The sequence below is a fragment of the Podarcis pityusensis genome (genome assembly GCF_964106645.2).
Source record: "Podarcis pityusensis genome assembly, chromosome: 2".
Lineage (NCBI taxonomy): Eukaryota > Metazoa > Chordata > Lepidosauria > Squamata > Lacertidae > Podarcis > Podarcis pityusensis.
Window position 1 is genome coordinate 106,990,038 of NC_138029.1, and position 23,922 is coordinate 107,013,959.

The following is a 23,922-nucleotide window of genomic DNA, read 5'->3' on the forward strand; positions in this document are numbered from 1 at the left end:
CTGGAGACAGCGGAACAACACCCTCCATCACATCTGTGGGTAGCAGGCTGGTTCAAAGGGTGCAGGGCACGCGCTCCTCTGTTGTCCAACGGAGGGGAATGTGCTCGCAAAGAACAGTCCTATGGTGCTGCTGCCCTGCCTCCATACACCCCCACAGCTCCTGCCTGAGGTGGCTGCCCGGCGTTGCCTAATGATAGGGCCGGCACTGTTCTGACTTAGCCCCGGGTCTCAGTGCGGCTACAGCAGTCCTGCTTCGAGCCAGGGCACGCCACTTCCTGCTTGCAGAGCCGCTTACCAGGAAGCTGTGTTTATGGAGAAGCATCGCCCCCTACTGGTCTCCTCCACTTTGCACCAGAATGATGACAACGGAGCCGCCAGTGTTTCATAGCTGAGTAGGGATTTGAACCCTGGTCTCCCAGGTCCTAGTCAGACACTATAACTCCTACACTGCACTGGTTCTCCTGTTGAAACGCTGGCCCTCTGTACTACTACTACTACTACTACTAATTTATTATTTATACCCCGCCTATCTGGCTGAGTTTCCCCCAGCCACTCTGGGCGGCTTCCAATTGAGTGTTAAAAACAATACAGCATTAAATATTAAAAACTTCCCTAAACAGGGCTGCCTTCAGATGTCTTTTAAAAATAAGATAGCTGCTTATTTCCTTCACATCTGAAGGGAGGGCGTTCCACAGGGCGGGCGCCACTACCGAGAAGGCCCTCTATTCGCCTTAGAGGGCCAAACCACACCCACCCCATATATTTAAAACATACGTAAAGCACTTTTAACAGTAAGTTAAAGGTTAGTTCTGTGAGGCATGGACTACAGTTCCCAGGAATCTTTGAGGGGAAGCAAGTGTGTTTTTTAGGGACGGTGTGGATGTGATGCAGTGAAACTAATGCAAATCTTTTCCAAGTGGAACTAGCAGACCACATATGTCTCTGTGTGTGTGTGTGTGTGTGTGTGTGAGAGAGAGAGAGAGAGAGAGAGAGAGAGAGAGAGAAAGAGAAAGAGAAAGTGTGTTTGTGTGAGAGGGATATCAGGCAATGGGCATGTTTACTTCAAGGGTGACATTTTTAAAAGTGGAGGCAGTCAGTTCAGTGCACTGTTGTTGCAATTACAGGAGTTAGTCAACTTAGCTATTATTATTAATCCTTATTTGTTGCTTACTGCACAAAAAAAAAAAATGCCTCAAAAGTTGCCTCCTGTTTTTTTAAAAAATGAGAAAAAGCATATTAATTTCAAATTAGAATACATCAAAAGATTTAAAAATAGGTTAACTAGAATTGCTCATCTTGCAATATAGTAAAAAGAACACACCCTACCCCACCCAGCTAAAAGATGAACACGAATAAAGAGTGAAGTGTCTGGGTAAATAAGAACCTCTTTCGCCAGTACATCTCTTCGGGGAGAGCAATGCCTCCTTACGCAGGTTGCAGCAACCAGAAAAGAGTCAGGCATAAATGCTTCCCAGCTTTTAGAAATGTGTTCCTATTTGTTTATGATGGCGCCTGTGTTTTTTTGTTTTTGTCTGATTGTCAGTGTTCACTCTTTTTTTGTTTTTACATTAGTGATCTAAGCCATGCAGGTCTGGGTATCTGTGGAGATATATATATATATATATGAGAAATAAGGAAACCAGTTGCAGAGTTAGATGGCTTAAAGCAAACAGGCAAATTATTGGATTTGTGGAGCGCAGGACTGTCGATGGCTTACCGTATTTTTCACTCTATAAGACACACCCGACCATAAGACGCACCTAGTTTTTAGAGGAGGAAAACAAGAAAGCAACGCAAAGCCTCCTGAACGAAGAGGGACGAGCGCTCCCGCTGCGCTCAAGAGGCTTTGCTTGGCTATCCCTGAAGCCAGGAGAGCAAGAGGGATCGCTGCGCACCGATCCCTCTTGCTCTTCTGGCTTCAGCGACAGCTGCGCAGCCTGCATTCGCTCCATAAGACGCACACACATTTCTCCTTACTTTTTAGGAGGGGGAAAGTGCGTCTTATAGAGCGGAAAATACGGTACTAGGCACGATGGTGAAATGGAACTTCCATACTTAGAGAGAGTAAACCTGACTAAATGCGGCACGTTGTCGTTGGTATCTGTCTGTCTTGAGAGACAACGGAGGAGTGCGCCAAAAGCAGGTCAAACCGCTGGAGAATCCAGCCTCCCACATTGTTTTTACTACATTAGCAGCACCGAAGTGACTTCCCGGGAGCACAAGCTTGGCTGCAGGAGTTGATGCGTCTTGATAAACACACCACTTGGGGAGGAAATGAGCATGTGAGCTTCTTGAGGGCATCTGGCTCACTGCTGATGGGGCTTTGGCTGCCTTGACCTGACAAAGCATTGTCAAAATGTGGAGATGAATACTTCTGAGCATGTTCAAAGTGACCTTGCCCGTGTAACCACCTGGAACCGGGATCCGAGCTTCCAAAAAGGCCCCTTTCTGCTGTTTATTTACTTATTTATTCTATTTATTAAATTTATATAATACCACCCTTCATCCGAGGATCACAGGGCGGTTTGCAACACACAAACACTTATTGAACCCTTAACAGGTAAGTTCCCTGAGGCGCAATGCTTTTCTATTGTGTTTTTATTATAATTATAATAGTAATAATAGAGTGGTACCTTGGGTTAAGAACTTAATTCGTTCTGGAGGTCTGTTCTTAACCTGAAACTGTTCTTAACCTGAACTTTAGCTAATGGGGCTTCCTGCTGCCGCCGTGCCGCTGCTGCACGATTTCTGTTCTCATCCTGAAGCAAAGTTCTTAACCAGAGGTAATATTTCTGGGTTAGTGGAGTTCTGTAACCCGAAGCATCTGTAACCCGAGGTACCACTGTAATAATTAGTCTTCTTGTCCCATATGCAAAACTCGCCTCCTCCTCTACCACAGGATTCCTTTGCACAGACTTCCCTCTCAGCCTATTCTGGTCGGCAGACTTTCCGGGGCTTCGTTGGAGCCAGATCCTCCGGGAAAGGAAACGCGGAGCAGTGCGCCAGTGCATGTGCAGAGTGCAGAATCACTCACCTGGGAGGGAGGGAGGTGATCCTCCTAAGAACCTATCACATTTTAGGAACTAACCGCACGGATCCTAGCGCCTTGACGGCGGGGGTCTGCACGGAGGGCGCAACCACGTGGTGGGGGGGGGGCAAGGGCGCAGTGGGGCAGGAAGAGTTTGGTGGGTGGGGGGAGAGGGGAGGCGGAGCGGGCCTCTCTCTCCCTGCTCCCGCTCCGCGATCCTCGAGCCCCATTAGCTGAGCGTCGCTTGCCCGGGCCGGCAGAAGCTGCGCTGGCTGTGTCCCGGGTTTGCTGCTGCCGTTGCACGTGACTGTGCGCCGCAGCACCTTGGCCTTTTGTGGGGCGCCCTGCTCACCGCCTGCAGCACCTTTGGTTGGGCAAAGTGGAAGAAGCAGGCAAGCAGGTCGGGACACGAGCCACCCGCCGCCTTCTCCATCCCGGGTGCACGGATCCCTTGGCACCGAGTGCGAATCCTGCCACAAGCAGCGGGGAGGGAGGGAGAAGGAGGGTGCAGCGGCGGTTCCTCCTCCTCCTCCTCCTGCAACCCCTTCCTAATGCATGCTGGCCGAGCTCGATGCTGTGGCTATTTGGGGCTTGCGGGGTAAGGGGAGGGAAGAGGCTCTGCTGCTCCCCGCGCGGGGACGCTGCTGGAGCGCGCCTTGTTGCTTGCTGGGCTTTTTTTGCAGGGTGGCTTCGCTGCTCCCCGCGACGGTGCCGGCAAGAGCGGAGCTGGCCGCGGGGGCCACCTGAGCAGAGGAGAAGAGACGACGAGGAGGAGGAGCTTTGGGCGCATCTAGGACACCCCACCCTCGGCTCCTGCCCAAGCGATGCGGGGCAGCGCGGGGCAGCGGCGCCAGGAGGAGCCCGAGGTGAGAAACCTGCGCGCGTTTGTGCACGAATGTTCGTGTGTGTCTCTGCGTGTTGTGTTTTGTGCATTTCCATCCGGGCTTGGTGGAAGGCGGGGCGGGGGGGGTTGGAGGGAAAGAGACGTCCTCCTCAATAGACACCCACAGACACCCGGGAGGGCACTCTTCCTGGCACCTGGCAAGGCGTTTAATGGAGGATCATTAAGTTTGGACGCCTGGCACACCCTGCGCATTACTGACCTTGGACGCCGAGACAGCCTGGCAACTCCCCGGCTTGGATGCTGTGTGAGCAAGAAGCCTTTGCACTGCCCGCTGCTTTGTCACACACACACACACACACACACACACACGGCACCTTTTGCAAAGACCACGCACCCACCTCCAGGCTTATGGTAAGTGTGACTGCCCTGCCAGAAGAATCGGTGGCCGTTGAGGATCTCGGCAATGGGACCTGGGAAGCTGGAATCAGACCGGTGTTGCATCTTATTCTTCTCTGGCGATCACTCGTAGCCGAGTAAGATTGTCTTCCATAAACACGGTTTTAACAATGAGTCCGTAAGTGACTGTGGAGGCCAATTCTGGATCCGGTGTTGCATCTAGCTCAGTATTGTCCACACTGGCTGGTAGCCACTTTGCAGGCACCCCTTCCCAGCCTTTACCTGGAGATGCCGGGATTGAAGCTGGAAACTTTGGCATGCGAAGCAAATGCTCCACCACTGAGCCTGGGCCCTTCCCCAACAGCACCCAGACTGGGGGCAGATTTGCATGAAGAACCCCAGGCTGAGGTGTGCGTCTTGTGTTCCCTTGTAAAGCATTTGTGCGTTCTTGAGCTCATGGGGGGGGGGGGGAATGCCTATTCTGAGAGGCTGGATCCCTCGGCTGCTTGGTAGGATGTTAATGGGATGGCAGCATGCACGTGACAGGGAGGTGGGTGAATTGTTGGGAGATGTGCAGCCTGGTGTTTTTATCACCATCGTGGTTATAACACTTGTCTTGCAGCAAATCAATGCGGTGGGCATTTATTGCTCCCATTTTACAGAGGGGAGTAACTGAGGCTGAGAGGCAGAAACTTGCTCAGGGTCTGCGCTGTGAGCCTATGACTTAAAAGTGGGAATTTGGAGTCAGGTTCCGCTCTCTGCCCATTGGGCCATGCTGCGTCTGTTATATATCAATGGCTTGTGATAGCTAGTGGATAGGGTGCTGCAGTGTCGTGAAAAACTGTTTTGGGATAGTCAAGTGCCTTTTACCAAGGTATGGTGGTTCGTGTTGTCCGGGGTGGGACAGGGAAGCAAGGCATTCCAAATCATGCATCTCTTTGCTGCCAGGCTTGGGAAGGGTTAAAGTGCTGCAGGATTCCTGGCTCCAATCAGGGGTGCAGGGATCTGCTAGCTTGGTCTGAGCATCCCCATCCTCAAGCTGCAATAGACCGGGAGCCAGGCGCCCAAGGTGAACTTGTGCATGAGCTGCAGGGAGTAGGTGCTCTGCAGGGCTTAGGTATTGAGTCACACAGCTCCGGGGATGTGGTTTGCTTTTGTAGGCCAGCTGATCGTCTGCATTTTCCGAGTGGTACGCCTTGCAGATGGTCCCAGGTTCAGTTCCTGACATTTCCAGTTAAAGGATCTTAACAAGAGCAGGAAAGGCCTTGGTAGCCCTGGGGAGCTGCTGCCTGCTGGGGTGCGCAATATTGGGTTGCATGGACCAGGCAGCTGCTTACATAAGTCCTCTTACTCCCTAAGGTTTTGCTGTTGTGCCCAAATGGCAACAAGAGAGATAGAAGATGGCCGTAATCCTATAAGGATGTTGCGGGACATAAGAGCCACCCGGTGTGGCCCTTGCCTTAGAACCCCACCAGCCCCAGAATGATACCACTATCAATGTCTTTTCAGATGGGGCAGCTGCCTTGCCATGCGTCCTCTGGCTCAAGATGCAGTCGCAAAGCCCAGAGTTGGGAAGGGGGGGGGGGTTGGCTGCTGCCATCTGAGGTCCCTCCAAACCCAGCAGTGGGAGGGGAGAAGGCGATACACACTGCAGCTGTATGCCGGAGAAGGGAGAGACAAGTTGCTTATACATGTGACTTCAGCTTCATGTTTGCATCCATGTGCCATGCACAGCTGCTCACTTATGCTCGCCTGCAGCTCTCTGTCCACCCGGCTTGGCGTTCCGTTCATGTTGCTGCTTTTGTTTCTCCTGGAGGCGGTCTCCTGGCTTAACCCCACTTTGCCCAACGCAGCCGTTTGTCACCAAACTCACCCGCTTGCTTCCCTTTCTGTCGTTTTTTTGCTCCCGTTCCTTGCTTGCGACAGCCAGCCGCCTTCCTCACCCGTGTCGCTGTCCCGCAGGGTGAAACCTGAGAAGTTGTGACGACGCTGGATGCGGGCCGCCTCACGTCGCAGCGATGGCCTCCGTGGGACTCTTCCTGGCCTGGAGCCTGCTGCTGCCGGCCCTGCAACAGGCATCCCGCCTCCCCACCCCAAACAACCCCACCTGGGACCCTCCCTTGAGCTCTGCCCCACGGCTGCCTCCGCTGAATGGACCCTCCCAAGAGCTTCTCCCAAGCATAACGCCAACCCGTTCAGACCCCTTTGCCCACGAGATCTCCAGCGGCGATGGGGAGCCGGGCAGTGAGATTTGGGACGGGGCGAATCCCACAAGCCATCCCGGGACTCCAATACCCCGGGTGCCCTTTGACTTCCCTCCGGTGACCCGTTCTGGCTTGGGGACACCTGCTAGGGCTTCTGAAGTAAGCTCGGCTCCCCACCTCACCGTGCAGGGTCTTCCTCAGACAGGGGGCTTCACTCTGTCAACAGTGGGGCTTTCTAGCGTTCAAACAGAGCCTGAGGCAACCACTGGCCATGCACCTGTGGAAATAAGCCCAGAGCAGGGAAATAATGGGACTTCTCTCTCAGTCCCTGGTGCTGCAAGCGTGGCCACTCCTGGAATGGCCTCCCTGCCAACCTCATCCAGGGTCGAGGCCTCGGATTTACCTGCCTCCCAGGACGAGACCAGCCGCCACCAGGCGGTGCTCAAAGATATTTCCATGGCAACCACACTAGGCCCCAAACCTACTGTTTCCACCATCCCCTTGCTGACGTTACCTGCTGACGGGTCCCACGTAAAGTGGATGGCGACCGAACGCACCGGCCCAAGGGGCGATAGCGCCGTGGGGCAGCTGGGAAGCGGGGGTCCGCAGCAGGAGCTGGTGGGCCCAAACCAGACCACCGTCAAATATATGGCTTCCTACAGGAGCACACAGACTTATGGGGGCCCACAGGGACGGGAGGAGCTCTCCACCACTCCTTTTAGACCCACACACGCGGCTGGATACACCCAGAGGCCGCTTGGGCCAGGGAGGGACACTGTGGTTGTTGCTTCTGTCTCCCGGGCTGGTACAGCCATCCCACTGGATGGGCCCCTGGTCTCCACAAGCCCCCCTCAGCCAGCCTCAGAGGTCTTCCCGAGCCCGTCCACCTCTTCACTGGCAGGGGACATGGCAGGGACACCCCAGGGACCAGTTACACACCAAGGAAGCACCCATTGGAGCCTGATTGTCCACACAACGCAGCAGCCAGGACTTTGGGAAGTGGCCGGAACGGAAAAGATTCATTCTCTTGGCGGGTCAGCAACCCCAGGTAGGTTTTAGGTTGTTTCTACTTTGGGTTACGGTCTTACTAGCAATAAACGCCCCTCCCCGCCCCCAATTCTGGTCAAACTAATAGCCAAGCGGTTCTCAATTTGTGGTCTGTGGGGGGTGGGGTCCGTGTAACACAGCCAGGGGGTTCATCACACCATTCACATAACAAAGATTAACATAGCGATATCAAAATTTTCAAAAGTAGGGGGTCCATGGCTTGGCTTTTGAAAAACGGGGATTCCCTAGTTCGTAGCTAATTGGGAACCATTGGTAAATAGACCCATTTGCTCTCTCTTAAGGCTACATTCACAACATATGCTTAGAGCAGTATGGTACCACTTTAAACAGTCCCAAAGAATTCTGGGACCTGTAGTCTATTCAGGGGGCTGAGAGTTGTTAGGAGACCCGTAGTTGCAATTGCAGAGCGGTTTAGCAGTCAGTCCCTCTTCCCAGGGAACGCTGGGAATTGTAGCTCTGAGAGGAGAATAGGCGGCCTTGGCATGGGGGTGTCTCCTGACAACTCTCAGCACCCTGAACTGACTACAGTTCCCAGAATTCTTTGGGGGAAGCGATGACTGCTTAAAGGTAGGGTTGCCATATTTCAAAAAGTTAACTTCTTGACACATGCAAAGTTGTTGAGGGTTTTTGTTGTTGTTTTGTTTTGTTTTTGGAATAAATCCAAATTGTTGAGCTTTTTGGGAGAAACCTTCCCCACCCAAAAACAACAACAGTGATTTTAAGTTTTTGGAGCTGTTTCGCAGCTTTTTCCATTCATTGCCATACATCCGGGTTTTTCCTGAAACTTGCTATCATTTGCCACTTGCTTTAGGGTGTCCCCATGAGAGTGAAAAGGAATTATCGTACTGGGGAGGGTTATGCGTATGATAACTGCAGTGGGGGCTGGGATGTAACGTGGCAGAAGCAAGCTGGGCTCTGTACAGTGGCTGGCATATTATGGGTGGAATCGAGTGAATTGTTTTATTAGTGCAGCGATGGGGGAAGACATTTAGTTGTGAGGGAGGATATATGAAGTAGCAAAGAGGCTGGCAGCGACAGGGAGGAGGTGGCCGGGATATTGCAGCTTTGCTGCGGTTGGGATGGGGTTTAACGCTCTAGGGTGTTTTGTGAAGCAGCAACAGTGGCTGAAAGTAGCATAGCATAGTTTAATTCAATTTTTATTTGAGCACTGGGTATATATCATTATGTGAACCATTGAGAGGTTTATTTATTTTACTAAGTGGTCTGTGCATTTTGTTGTTAAATAGGTAACATAAATAAAAAAAATATTGTTATTGTAAGCCACTTCGGATGCTCACCGCAAGCAGAAAAGTAACAAAACGGTTGAGCAGACCCACTGGAATTAATGGACCCAACTTAGCCATGCCCATCAATTTCAATGGGTCTACTCTTGAGTATGGCTAAGAACCCTTAGCTACTCAGTAAGGCGTCTCCTGGTTCTTCTGCTACCTGAAACCCCTATTGGAATCAGTCCTCTTCGGGTTGGATAACTTTCCTCACCTCATAATCTCTTTAGCTACAAAGGGAACATTATTAACATCGAGGAGGGATTTAATTTTTAAAGGTTACCCAGACATTAGATGACAACCTTGAAATTATTAACTATGAGGGCGTGTGATTGTTTTTAGACTTTAAACATTTTTTTAATCAAATGGTTTTGACTATTTTGCGTTTGCTGCCCTGAGCTCCTTTGAGAGGAATGGCAGGATATGAATTTAATAATAATAATAATAATAATAATAATAATAATAATTTATTATTTATACCCCACCCATCTGGCTGAGTTTCCCCAGCCATTCTGGGCAGCTCCCAACCGAGTGTTAAAACAATACAGCATTAAATATTAAAAACTTCCCTAAACAGGGCTGCCTTCAGATGTCTTGTAAAGATAAGATAGCTGCTTATTTCCTTCACATCTGAAGGGAGGGCATTCCACAGGGTGGGTGTCACTACCAAGAAGGCCCTCTGTCTGGTTCCCTGTAACCTCACTTCTCTCAATGAGGGAACCACCAGAAGGCCCTCGGTGCTGGACCTCAGTGTCTGGGCAGAACGATGGGGGTGGAGATGCTCCTTCAGGTATACAGTAATAATAAAAGCAATGCTTCTGGGAGAAAACAAGGCAGCAGTTTGACATGGTGGGGTTTTCCTTTCGCCTGAGCTAGAGCTACCTGTGTAGTTGCTGGATCCATCCAAAGCCTATTCCTCTCTTTTTCTCCCCAGGGATTTTGGGAGCGATTGATATTAACCCCCAACGAGTCCGGGGAGCTGTGATGCCCAAGGTCCCTGTCACGTACGTTGGGTCCTCTACTCCTGGACAGGACACCTCTGTGGTGAGGACCAGCCCGGAAACCAAGCACCCAGGTGAGTGAGAACAGGGCAGCGAAGATGTTTACTAAGAACGTGAGAAGAGGTCTGTTAGATCAGACCATCTAGGCTGGGGTACGGTGGGCTATGCCTGCGTAGCCAAGGCGGTAGACTCCATATGTGGACTCCAACTCTCATCAGTCCCAGCAAGCGTGGTCCAACAAGAAGCCACAAACAGGGCTTGAAGGCATTATGATTCCCTGGCAAGGCTCCCCGCCGTCCCCCCGAGATACGCTGCTTCTGAGCATGGAGTTTGCTAATAGGGCTCCGCAAATCATCCCTCCACGATCAACATATCCCGTGGCGCTGAATTCAGGTATGGGTGTCCTTGGAATCCTTCAGAATATCCCTCCCGCAGCTGCTATTTGCTTTTTAAAAAAAGAAAAAAGCATGAATAACATAATTCACAGTTTGGCCCTAAGTACGCGGGTGGCGCTGTGGGTTAAACCACAGAGCCTAGGACTTGCCGATCGGAAGGTCGGCGGTTTGAATCCCCGTGACAGGGTGAGCTCCCGTTGCTCGGTCCCTGCTCCTGCCAACCTAGCAGTTCAGAAGCACATCAAAGTGCAAGTAGATAAATAGGTACAGCTCCGGCGGGAAGGTAAACGGCGTTTCCGTGCGCTGCTCTGGTTCACCAGAAGCGGCTTAGTCATGCTGGCCACATGACCTGGAAGCTGTACGCTGGCTCCCTCGGCCGAGAAAGCGAGATGAGCGCCGCAACCCCAGAGTCGGCCACGACTGGACCTAACGGTCAGGGGTCCCTTTACCTTTACCTTTACATATAACTTCATTTACTCACCTATTTGTCCCCTAGCCCTTTTGCTCTTCCCTTCCTTTCTCCCCCTCCCTCCATAATCTCCCTCCACTTTTGGGGTTCGTAGCTGACAAAGTCACACTCGGAACAGAACCCACAAGTTAGTTGTGGTTAACTGATTTCAACAGGTCCATTTTGAGTATGGCTTGGATGCCACCCTTAGGCTGCAAACTTACTTGGGAGTATGCTCTGTTGATCTCAATGAGATTTGCTTTAAGCAGACATGCACAGGGTTGCACCGTCTCAGTGTAATCTTGTTGGCGTAAAGACCTGCCCTGCCCTCTCTTTTTTGCTTATCTCGCTGCGCAAAGTGCTGTGCACCTTGTCGGTGCTCCATACATAATACATTGCAATAATAGATTGGATATGTTATTGAAGGACTACTGGGCTTTCGTTTCAGATTTTAAATCCGCCACTGTTGCAAATACGCTGAATTGACTAGCATTAAATTTATTATTGCGTTGCATAATTCATTCTGCTTCTCCTAGACTGTGGGCGGGGGGGAGGGACAGTGAGTTATACAGGGCACTCAATGAGTGTCTGGATGGCCGAGCAGCCTTAAGACTCAAGGCTTTGGGTTTAGGCTAAGGTGGCTGTCCAGCTCTAAACAAAACCCACCTGGCACAATTAATGGTCAGGGATGTGTAGTTCAGCAAAACCTGGAGGTCCACAGGTTCCTCATCCTCAAAGTGGACAGTGCTGGCCCAAGTAGGCCTATCTCAGTATAAGGTAGCTTTGAATGTCTGAAGCTGCATTCCTTCTCCATTCTATGTTCTGCCTTCTGCCCATTCAGCAAATTCTCTGGCATTTATTTGAGCTCTCGCCTGGCGCTGCCCAAACACACTCCCAGCAATATATTTGCAGCCAAAAACTTTTTTAAAAAAGGGGGGCGGGGGAGATTCTGCAGCCGGTGCCCCCTTCCCCAGCCTTTCACGAGCTCTGCAAAATGGTGGCAATCAAACCCACACCTCTGCTTACCCTTACTCGCTCGAGCCATCTCAGACAATTTGCTTCGCAAATTTGTCTTCTGATAATGGTACGCAGTGGCGTGTAAGGACGAAAGCAAATACTTAACCAGCATCTCCACCTTATTAAGGGTCCCAGCCTGGGTGGGGAGGCAGGGAGCACGAGACAATTATTATATATATCTCAATTATTTCCAGCAGTCTCTCTCTTTTTTTTTTTATAAATATTTATTGGGTTTTACAATAGAAATAAACATAATAAACAGTGTAACATATATCTTAACATAATTTCACATTTTCTTTGGACTTCCTCACATCTCCCGCTCCCACTTTCATCGTTATAACATTTTGTCAGCAATTTATTATCTTATTTGCATTCTTATATCCCATCTGTATATTTATAATCTTATAATTCTCAAAAAAGTTCATATTTTCTCAATTTCACTTATTATCTTAAATCATCTAGTTTAGTGGTGCTCAATTATTTGTGATCTAGCATCCTGCTTAGCATTCACTCAAATTACAATGTTTTTGTAAATAATTCTTAAATTTCTTCCAATCCTCCTCCATCTTCTCTTCTCCCAGGTCCAGCAGTCTCTCCCCTGTAGAATGGAAATGGTCTTCACTTTGGGCAGTAAAATTGGCCCATGTGACCTTTCAGCACCATACTTAGACAGATGTGGGTTCGTGTTCATGGTCACCAGTCCCACCAGAACGAAAGTGCTTGGAAGAGAACCTTTGACTGCGTTCAAAAGTACAGGGTGCTTAGGGGTGCAGGGTGCTGGAACTTATCCAGACACACAGGCAGAGTAGCAAGGCACACACGCTTCCCCCCTCCCCCGTTCTTGGAATCCCCTCCATACCCAGGGACAAAGGCTGATTCCCGTTTAGAGCCTCTATTTGGAATTCTTCCCCAGATGCCCAGGAAGGATTTGGGTGGACCGGGAAGAAGCAAGGCTGCCGTGTGAGGGACCTAGTTCTGCCCTAAATGGATTGTTCCATAGGCAGCGGGGGGTGCTGGTTATATCTGAGCTCGGTGCCATTTCTAATCAGGATAATCTCCGGACCCGATTAGCGCTAACTACGCAAGCTTGGCTGTCCTCCTCACTAGCTGCTCCTTCCCAGGGCATATCTCTGCGAAGACGAGGCAGGATGGGTGCTGGTCCAGAGAGGACCTCTTGCCCCCGAGCTATTTCGTTCCCTCCGCTAGGCCTCGGATCCCTGAGCCCACAACACGTAGAGGATCGTGCGAGTCCAAAGTTGCCACTTTCTCCCAGGGCAGGACCATAATTTGGCCCCAGGTTTGATCCCCAGCAAAGCTGGGAGAAAGTCTGGGTAGCCACTGCCAGTCAGTGTAGACAATACTGATGTAGAGGTTAAAAAAAAAAAAAGAGGTAAAGGACCCGTGGACGGTTAAGTCCAGTCAAAAGCAACTCTGGGATTGCGGCGCTCATCTCGCTTTCAGGCCAAGGGAGCCGGTGTTTGTCTACAGACAGCTTTCTGGGTCATGCGGCCAGCAGGACTAAACCGCTTCTGGCGCAATGGGACACCGTGACGAGAACCAGAGCGCACAGAAATTCCGTTTACCTTCCTGCCGCAGTGGTACCTATTTATCTACTTGCACTGGCGTGCTTTCAAAAGGTTGGCAAGAGCTGGAACAGAGCAATGGGAGCTCACCCCGTCGTGGGGATTCGAACCACCGACCTTCCGACTGGCAAGCCCAAGAGGCTCAGTGGTTTAGACCACAGTGCCACCCGCGTCCCTACTGATGTAGAAGGGCCAGACTCAGGAAGTTCCCACCTCCCCCTTGCCCACCCATTTTCTTTCCTTCCCTTGCCTTGGGCTCAGCAGAAGAGTGCAATAGTAGGCCACCCTTTTCTCCTGAAGCCAAGGCGATCCAGCACCACTGCCCCCATCATTTTTTGTGACAAATAGTGATTTGACACCTTCCCACGCAGACACCCTTTCCCCTCTTTCCTGCTGGGCAGTTTCTGTCTTTGGCACAGTTTTTGCTTCCCTATCCCCTGATCTCACCCCCCAGTTCTCCTCTGCTTTGCTGATCCACTCATGCCTAGATCAGTTCCAGCAAATTGGGGAGTGGATGGCAGGCAAAAGACAGTGAAGAAGCTCTGGTTGCCTTGTCTCTCACTTGCAGCAGAAGATTTAAACGTGCATGGATGTTCTCCAGAATGCAACCCAGCAGATTCCACCCCCTCAAAAAAAAAATCTGCCATTAGGTGGTTCACATTCAGATTCATTGACTTCAGAAATAGGGTGGAACTGAGACCTGTGGGCATATAAATTCAATAAAATAAATAAAATTTAATTTTTTAAAAAAACCTACATCATCCTTCTGGCGGTTCCCTCACTGTAAAAAGCAAAGCTACAGGGAACCAGGCAGAGGGCCTTTTCGGCAGTGGTGCCCACCCTGTGGAACGCCCTCCCATCAGATGTCAAAGAAATAAACAACTACCTGACATTTAGAAGACATCTGAAAGCAGCCCTGTTCAGGGAAGTTTTTAATGTGTGATATTTTAATGTATTTTTGAACTTTGTTGGAAGCCGCCCAGATGGGCGGGGTACAAATAAATTATTATTATTATTATTATTATCATTATTATTAGTGGGGAACTGTTGCATTTGCAATTTCTGGATCCTTTTGCTTGCTCCCTCCATATTAAGTTGGCTTTAGTGCTTCTCGTTTCAGAATTTCCACCATGCTCAGCATAATCCCTGTAAAACAGATGCACCTTAGGGACGGAGGAAGCTGCCTACTGAGTCAGACCGTTTGCTCCATCTAGCTCAGCATTTTCTACTGCGACTGGGTTTCAGGCAAGGGATATTCTCAGCCTTCCTGGGGACGCCAGGGATTGAATCTGGGAGCGTTTGGCAGGATGAGAGAATGCTCTGCTACTGAGCTTTTCTCCACTTAGCCCATATAGCTTGTCAGTTGTTTACAACTATAGGCTTCTCTGCATGTGGCCTGGCCTGAAGCTTCTTCACTTTCCTCCCGTGTAACTTGGAAAAACAAAGTCCCTCCACAGTCATTCCTGGATCCCTAGTGCATATCCTCCAGGCTTATCTCAGCGGTGGCCTCTTAGCTTGCCTTACCAGTTCTGAACAATCTACTGAGTCTTCCTTAATCACCCCCTCCCCTCCCCTCCCCTGGGCTCATCTTCAGGCTGAAAAATTACCAGTTATTACAGTCGGGAGAACTGCAGTGTGTGGTATGCCAGCCCCGGCCGAGCTATTTTCTAGGATACAGTCATACCTCGGGTTGCGAACGTGATCCGTGCGGGAGGCACGTTCGCAACCTGCAGCTGAAGTGCTGCGTCTGCGCACGCATGTGGTGCGATTTGGCACTTCTGCGCATGCGCATGATGTCCTTTTGCGCTTCTGCGCATGCATGGGTGCCGAAACCCGGAAGTAACCCGTTCCGGTACTTCTGGGTTTGGCGCGGTATGCAACCCGAAAACACACAACCTGCAGCGTTCATAACCTGAGGTATGACTGTACTCCATCCCAGTTTTCAGTTCCTCATTCCCAACAGTTAGCATTTTCAATCACTGAGTGTGTTCGGTTCCCATTGGGCTGGTTTTGGAGTTTACCACCAATCACCACTGCTTAGGGTTATTTCTCCTAAATACAGTGGTACCTCGGGTTAAGTACTTAATTCGTTCCAGAGGTCCGTTCTTAACCTGAAACTGTTCTTAACCTGAAGCACCACTTTAGCTAATGGGGCCTCCTGCTGCTGCCGCGCCGCTGGAGCCCGATTTCTGTTCTTATCCTGAAGCAAAGTTCTTAACCTGAAGCACTATTTCTGGGTTAGCGGAGTCTGTAACCTGAAGCGTATGTAACCCGAGGTACCACTGTACCTTTTTGTGCGCATTTGCAAACCTCAGGGTCCCCCCGGTCAGGCTTGACATCTCCCCATTGTGTGTGGGCGGTGTGTCATTTTGGCTACAAAAGGACCCGCGCTTGGAGAGCTGTGGTCGGTCGGCCATGAGCTTAAATGATTGTCGGTTATGGTTGCCCTGCTTCCTGCATGCCAGCGTTGCTCGTCTCTCGCTCACCCTGCTGAATCTTGCCAGGTGGCAGGATGGTGAGGCGGGAGGAGGGTAATGAATGGGCCGGGGCCGCCCACCTGCTGCCGGGAAGGCCCCCTGGAGCAGATGGCAGAGGAAGCTGCTCCTTAATTTGGCTGCTGTCGCCTCCAGTTCGGGAGAGGAATAAATAGTCATCTCTTGTTCCCCCTCCAGCATAGATGACTCAGTAGCAGAGCGCATGCTGGGCATGCCGAAGGGCAAAGCTTGCAATCCCTGGCATGTCTAGTAGTTAAAGCATATCGGGAAAGATATCTCTCTCGGACTCAGACCTGGGGGAGAGCAGTCAGTGGGGATAGCAAAGCCAGTCGGTCCAAAACTGTGTGTCATTTGAGAGAACTCCTCATTTTGCTACAGTAAACCAATCAATTAAATGCTCCTGGGGCACAAAGTGGGATTTAATAGCATTGCAACCGGCGGGGTGTGTGTTTCGTTGAGTAGGGAAGTCTTAGCAAGAGTAGTGAATAATCCTGGCAACTCCAGCAGGGTTTGGAGAGACTCCTGCCCAAAATCCTGGAGAGCCATTGCCAGGCAGTGCAAACAATACTAAACTAGATGGACCGGACGTCTGACTCAGTATGCGCTCCTATGTAATCTGTGCTTTTTAAAAAACCAAGAAGTACGTCAAAATCGACAGCCAGATTCGCACATTATGCGCACAGCATGCAAATGAAGCAGAGTTGCAATCTTTGGCTATTTTTACATCCTATAATCTGCTTTTATTAGTCCTGCGGAGAGACAGGGGCGGAACTATGCGCGGCATCAGAGTCTTTCCAAGACTTGAAATCTGATTTGATCCTCCCCTCCGGCTTCTTAGATTTCACAATTCATCCTTTGCCCACATGCTTCCAACCGTACTGGGAAGAGGGAACCTCGTACTTGCTTCTCCTTTTTTTCTCTCCTTGATGAAAATGTCGGTTCTGGACAGAGCTGGATGTATGCGTGTCATAATCACGATTTAACAAAGGAACAAAAATGCAGGTTTTCCACTGTATATATTTCTGCAAAAATGGTCTTTTCGGGGGCTTCCTTCCTGACCCTGAACCCATCATGCTTTTCTTCATTATCATTTACAGACGCAGCTGGGACCCGTCCCGCTAAGCGGAGCAGCAGCACCACCACCACCACGTCTGCCCGCCTCCTGGACACCCCCCGCCGTGGCCTGATCCGGGTCACCACCCAGAGAGTCGTGCTGCACCGCCAGCTGGCCCGCCCCCAGCCCAGCCTGCCCACTGTCCTCACTGCCTCCAGCCCTCCTTGCCCTAGCCCTGGCAGCGCCTGCAGCCAGCTGCTGCCGAACCAGACCTTGATCCGCTGGGGGGACCTCGAGCGCACGCTGAGCTTTGCCTGGGCGCTGCACGTCTACGGCTCCGGCGTGCTCTTCCTGCTGCTGAGCCTGCTGAGTCTGGCCTGCCTGGGGGGCTCCCTCGCCTTGCGGATGGCTCACTTCCCGCACGTCGCGGCTGCCAGCGCCCTGCTGCTGGTCTTCGGGCTGCTGCGCACCACCTTCTTCCTGGCCGACCCGTACGGCGCGAGGGGCCGCCTCCCGGCCGCCGCGGTGAGGGTCCTCTACACGGCGCCCTTCCCCATGCTCCTCACCACCTTTGCCGTGCTCCTCCTCCGCCTCTTCCGCCAGGCCCGCCTGGAAGTCCTGCCGCCCAAGTGGCAGAGCCTGCCGCTCTGGGCTGCGCTGGGGTCCGTGCAGAGCGCTGCCCTGCTGGCCGCCGACTTGTTCTCCCCTCCGTTGCACCCGGCCGTGCCGGTGGGGCTGCACACCCTGTCCTGCGCCCTTGGCATCTGCCTCCTGCCCTTCACGGCCTTCGTTTACTGGCTGCTGCGGCGCAGCGTGGCCGAATCGGCCGAGGGCACCCCGGAGCCGGGCGTCTGGAGCGGGGCCTGGCTGTTGCTGGCAAGCAGCGGGCTGGCCCTGCCGTGCTGCGGGCTGCAGTTCTACGGGGTGCTGTGGTTCTCGGGCCTCCTGGGCCAGGTGGACCTCTTCACCTGGGGCTGGTGGTTCGTGCAGTTCTGGTTCCGGATCGTGGAGCTGGTGCTGTCCTTCGCCCTCGTCTCGCTCGCCTGGCAGGCCCTCTGCTGGCGCTACGGCTCGGCCGAGCACTCCTGCTGGGCCAAGCTCCTACGCTACTTCTGCGCTTACCGCAAGGCCGAGGTGCCTGAGTACCCCAACAACTGCTACGACTGGGCCGGAGGCATCCTGGAAAAGGTCCCCAACAACGACATCAGCAAGAACCTGATCCGGAACCCTCCCGGGGGTGGCAGCGGGCGCCTCTGGGCACTCAAGGACAGCAATGAGCTGCGGGCAGCAGGCGTCCAGGGCTCCAGTCCGTCACCCGCCCGCCCCGTCTACAGCCCCAAGTGCCCCAACGCCGCCGTGGCCATCATGGGCCGCTCCTACACCAGCATCTGCTTTGAGCGGGATTCGGTCCTCTCCCTGGCGGAGCTGGAGTTCCGTCCCCCGTCGCCCATCAACCTGAGCCGCAGCATCGACGAGGCGCTTTTCCGCGAGCACCTGGTGCGCGACTCCATCTTCCTTCGCTCCAGCCTCCACTTCCCTTCGCGCCTGGCCCGCCAGGACTCCTGCTCTTCCCTGCGCGGCGACTGCTCCACGCTCTCCCACACCGCCCAGCCCCTGCTGTCGCGTCCGCGCCGCAGCAGCGACCCCGACTGCCTCTACAGCTTGGCCCGTGCCAGTTCCATGGGCGAGCTCACCACTCAGAGCCGAGGCCTGGCCAGCGAACCTCCGACGGACACCTCCTTCGACAGCTTCTCCCGCACCTCCTTCTCCCGGGCCTCCCTCAAGTTCAGCTGGAACCCCTGGCGCCACGGCCTGTCCTCGCCAGAAAGCCTGCCCCCTGAGGAGCTGCCCAACCAGGCCCAGCTGCTGCCAGACGAACTGCCCCCGCCCCCTTCCAGCAGCGCCCCAAACTCAGAGCGCGAGGCCCGGAAGAGCTTCCTGGCCCTCAGCAAGCAGGTGGATTCTCGCAGCCTCTCCAGCGACACCATTGAACTGTGAAAACGGCTCGGGATCCCGCCCTGCCTGAGGCGCTCCTCCGTCTGGTTCTTCACGGAGGAGGTGGGAGAAGGTGGCTCTCCCCAGGAAGACTCCCATTTTCCTTTCAAAAAAGCCATGGGGCGCCTTTTGCCCCGACTCGGCCTAGTAAGTGCCACTCACCTAGTGGCCCCCAATCCGTAGCTGGGCTCCTCTAGTGTCAGCCACATGATAAATAGTACCGCCAGCCAGCCATCCACTCTGTGACAACCACAAACGTAGCACAAGCCAGTCATCCGTTCCCATGTTCTGTAGTGCCAGGAACACCCAAGGGTCCGCTCGCCATTTTCTGTAGCCACCTCTGTTTTCCACGTGTAGCATATGGGAATGGGAGGCAGGCGGGCACCAGGAACTCTTCCGGCTGCAAGAAGGATGGGGAGAGAGCAGGACGGGAGGGCACTGCCAGCCTGACAGCTCAGACGGCACTCTCTCCAATCCAGCCCCCAATCCGAAAAGGCTCAGCTTGCCGTCACTGTTTGTGGCAGTGCCCACATTGTGCCATAGAAAGATTCCCTTGGACGTGAGGCTGAGGAGGGGCAGGGCGAGGGCCCGCCGTGATGGGCCCCCAAGTATTTGCAGCAATTTCAGAGCAAGGCAGTGCTGCAGGCCGTAGCTCAGTGGTAGTGTCTACCCAGTTACCCCCAAATGCAGCCCTCCAGCTATTTGGGGACTACAATTCCCATCATCCCTGACCACTGGTCCTGGTAGCTAGGGATGATGGGAGTTGTAGTAACAAAACAGCTGGAGGGCCGAGTTTGGGGATGCCTGGTCTACCCTCTGCATGCGAACGGTCCCACATTCAGTTGCTAGGTCTCTTGCACTAAAAAGGATCTTGCACTAAAAAGAGCTGGGAAAGGATCTCTGCCGGGGGCCTGCCAGTTGTAGCAGATACGAATGAGCTCAGTACAGCAATATTCTGAGTCCGTATATCTGCATGGCAGTGGCTCAGGCTATAAATCATTCCGTGAGCTGATTTTTTCTGGCTCAACATCCATCACCCAAGCCACAGTGACTGATTCGTAGATGTTGGGAAACGTACAGTGCAATCCTGTGCAGGTCTACTCAGAAGTAATCACCCACCTACTGAGTCTCGTTAGAATTGCTCCCAGGTAAGTGTGCATAGGATTGCAGCCTTAATCTAGGTTTCATGGCTGCTGTGGAAAAGGTGGAGATCCATGCAGCTGGTTTCTTTCCCGTTAGCAAAACCAGAGAAGAAGAACATCTCCCATCTCTCTCCCACCAGGCACATGGCTGGGTTATGCTTCAATATGCTAGACTGGGGGTGGGGGCTTTTATTTCTTAGCTTTTTTGAGCCCCCCATCTTCTTCCATGACCCTCTGCCCGTGTCTGATGCAGTCTACATGCGCCCGTGCTCTCCATCCCTTGTGTCTTTTTATATATAAAAAAACAATAATCAAATTTTGCCAGAGTTTGACTGAAACTCAGAACTTGGCCTGGAGTTGTGCGGGGGGTGGAAAGATGTTGCAGGACGAGCTTGAAATTCACACGGGAATGCTGCTTTGTCAGATTGGCGCTAATAGCACAATTTTGCAACTTGCCTGGCAGCTTACCTCTCCCCCTGACAGGGGAATGAAAGGATGGAACTGTCTGGATCTGCGGTTGGACAGGGGTACTGTCGAATGTCCATGTGGTCTGTTTGTGCCAAAAACGAAAAAAATAAAGCTGTCGGAGAATGTTAACCCTGGCTTCGGATATAGTTTCTTGCCCAGTTCTGTGGGACTCGGAGGGGTTACAAAACACACCTCCTTTGTGAGGGAAGAGCGAAGAAGGGCTGTGAGGATGGAGCTCTGGGGGAAAGCGCATGCAGACAGTGGAAGCTGGTCCACTAGGGCGAGTAACCGCTCCGGTGTGTCTCCTTAACAACAAGAGGTGGAGTTGCCTGTCAGCTTCTTCCTGCTTAGCCTCAGTGTTGCCCTTGTAGAACTCAGCCCGCCATTGGCTCTTGGCTCTGGCACCACCTACCTTTTTAAAAAAATGTTTTTTAATTAATATTTTCCATAAAACAACAAAACTGCAGTTACGAAAGATACAAAACAGAGAAGAAGAAAAAGGAAAGAAAGGGACAACTGAGAGAGAAAAAGAAAGAAGGCATAAGAAAATAAACATTAGCCAAAATTACAGAAGATGAACTTCCATTTTCCCATCTGCCGGTTACATAAAAAAAAATAAATAGAATATTGTTACAGTGGTACCTCAGGTTAGGAACTTAATTCGGTCCAGAGGTCCGTTCTTAACTTGAAACCATCCTTAACCTGAGGTACTATTTCTGGGTTAGCGGAGTCTGTAACCTGAAGCGTCTGTAACACGAGGTACCACTGTATTTAAAACCTTCAGTCGATGCGAACGTCTATCTACTCCACTTTTTGTTAAAACAGTATTTCCTCCGAGTTAAGGTGTCTCAGAATTACCTATGCTCTGGAGCCACCTAATGTTGGCCTTCCTACCTTCTGCCCCAACAGCCCCAATGGGCTCCAACCATAACAGCCCTATCATAGTCTTTGAATTTGAAAGCCACACACGGGAATATTAGAAGAGCCCTAGTGGATCAGGCCAAAGGCCCATCTAGACCAACATCCTGTTCTCATAGTAGCCTCATCCAGATGCCTTCAGGAAGCCCACATAAAGGTAAAGGGACCCCTGACCATTAGGTCCAGTCGCAGACGACTCTGGGGTTGCGGCGCTCATCTCGCTTTATTGGCCGAGGGAGCCGGCATACAGCTTCCGGGTCATGTGGGCAGCATGACTAAGCCGCTCCTAGCGAACCAGAGCAGCGCACGGAAATGCCATTTACCTTCCCGCCTATTTATCTACTTGCAGTTTGATGCAAGGTCGGGGATTTGAACTGCCGACCTTCTGATCGGCAAGCCCAAGAGGCTCAGTGGTTTAGACCACAGTGCCACCTGCGTCCGCCCCATGCAGGACATGAGGGCAACCGTCCCCTAAATCCGATCCCTGGTGCACAGCCTGTTTATTCAGCACAGAGGGTGGTATTCAATTAAGTTTTCTTCAGAGCCTGCCTAACTTGGTTATGTTCATTGATTGCAGTGAGTGCGCTCTTGGGTGAAACTTTTAAGTTGACAACCACCCATTTACCTTAAATATATTTAATCCCTTGCCACTAAGGAGCTGAGGGTAGCAGTCATGTCTCTCCCTGCACACATTGGAGTCTCTGAACAACCCTGAGAGGTAAGTCATGCTGAGCAATAATGACTGGCCCAAAGTCATCCAGTGAGCTTCATGGCTGAGTGGCATGGATTTGAACCCAGGTCTCCCTAGTTTCTGGTCCCGCGTAACCACTCCCCAACGCCACTGCTCAAATACTTATATACACCTAGTTACAGGTAGGTAGCCATGTTGGTCTGCCGTAGTTGAAACAAAATAAAATAAATAAAATTTTAAAAATCCTTCCAGTAGTACCTTAGAGACCAACTAAGTTAGTTATTGGTATGAGCTTTCGTGTGGTATCTGAAGAAGTGTGCATGCACACGAAAGCTCATACCAATAACTAAGTTGGTCGCTGAGGTGCTACTGGAATTTTTTTATTTTATTTTATTTGTTTTATATACACCTGTGTGTGTTTGAACCCCCACTCCCAGCTGAGAAAAACTACAAACCAAGAAAGAGGCAGGGGGAAAGAGGAAGATTTTAAGGGTCTTGACGAAAGATTTATTTCATGTCCGTCACTTATGTGATCTTGCAGACCAGCTGCTCTGAATCCTGTTTCTTTTTAGGTTTGGGCTTCAAGAAACCCCACCCCATTCCTCCCCAGAGGAGATCCAGACGTCAGCCCCAATTTGGCCTCCCTCCTGGCCGTAGCTCCTGCATCGGTTCTCTTCTTTGTGGATAAGGTTAGCACAGCCTATGCTATAAATAGGCCAAGCCACTTAAGGCAGAACTGGATGCTTCAAGAGAGATGAGGGCGCCTGCTGCACATCTGCCATCTCTTGCTGGTTACACAGAGTATAAAACAATGTTATGACACTGCAAACAGCCAATGCGGCAAGAGGGCAGACACAGTGCAAATGGCGCCATGGCTAGTAGTAATACCAGAGGTCAAGATGGGCACCTGCTAAGGACTGCAGTCTAGCGATGGGGTGTTTGTGTGAGTGTCTGTGAAACAACAGAGAGCTTCTGCGGCTCTTTGCTGGGAAAGGGGAGGGGGCAGGGAGGGCTGTGGTGGTCAGGACTGTGTGAAATAATATCTAAATTCTGTGCAAAACCAGCCCAGACTCTGAACCAAGAGAAGCCGGATTCAGCTTCAGCCTGTCAAAATTATGCAAACTGAAATACATTGCAAAATTCTGTTGGTTGTGGTTGGGCACAAGGTCATTTAGGCCTCATTTGCACTATACATTCAAAGCAGGCTCATACCACTTTAAATAGTACACACACACACACACACACACACACACACACCCCAATCCTGGGAATTGTAGTTTCAGAAGGGTGCTGACAGTTGTTAGGAGATCCCTATCCCCCTCACAGAGCCTCAGTTTCCAGAGTTCTCTGGGAAGAGGGACTGGCTGTTGAGCCACTCTGAAAATGTAATTCTGAGAGGGCTATGGACCTCCTAACAACACTAAACACCCTTAACAAACTACAGTTCCCAGGATTCTTTGGGGGGGAAGCCATGACTGTTTAAAGTGGTATCACCCTGCTTTAAAGATATAGTGCAGATGGGGCCAGAATCCTCCATCTCACACTGAGATATTGCAGGGGGGTGGACTAGATCGGCACGGTTTCTTCCAACTCTGCGATTGTATATACGATCTTCCAACACCGTCTATTCTACTGTTAAGCTGCTTGTGCCATCAGGAAATTCTTCCTAGTGTTTAGTCAATATCTCCTTTCTTGGAGTTTGAATCTGTTGGCTCAGGTCTTGCAGTCTGTGTGGAGCAACAGAAAACCAGTTTGCTCCATCCTCTGTGTGACACAGCCTTTCAGATATTTGAAGATGGCCTTCGTATTTGAAGGACCGTCACACTAAGTTACCAAGTATGTTCTTTCAAGCCTGCTTCTGCTTTTGCATGGCCCATAATCCATAACGT

The 23,922-nt window shown here is 51.5% G+C and overlaps 1 protein-coding gene across 5 annotated transcripts; it reads left to right on the top strand.

Annotated features, from left to right (window-relative positions):
• Positions 1–3,190: 3,190 nt before the first annotated feature.
• PRRT3 (proline rich transmembrane protein 3) lies at positions 3,191–20,553 on the top strand. 5 transcript variants are annotated; one of them, XM_080991616.1, is made up of 5 exons: positions 3,191–3,489; positions 3,712–3,894; positions 6,231–7,520; positions 9,761–9,901; positions 16,863–20,553. In XM_080991616.1, the coding sequence occupies exons 3-5, from the start codon at positions 6,287–6,289 to the stop codon at positions 18,815–18,817; spliced, it is 3,330 nt and encodes a 1,109-aa protein (XP_080847742.1). In that variant the 5' UTR covers positions 3,191–3,489; positions 3,712–3,894; positions 6,231–6,286; the 3' UTR covers positions 18,818–20,553. The 5 variants fall into 5 exon arrangements, with proteins under 5 accessions (XP_080847742.1, XP_080847741.1, XP_080847740.1 ...); XM_080991615.1 differs by having other exon boundaries at positions 3,191–3,428; XM_080991614.1 differs by having other exon boundaries at positions 3,191–3,894; positions 6,195–7,520.
• The last annotated feature ends 3,369 nt before the right edge of the window (positions 20,554–23,922 follow it).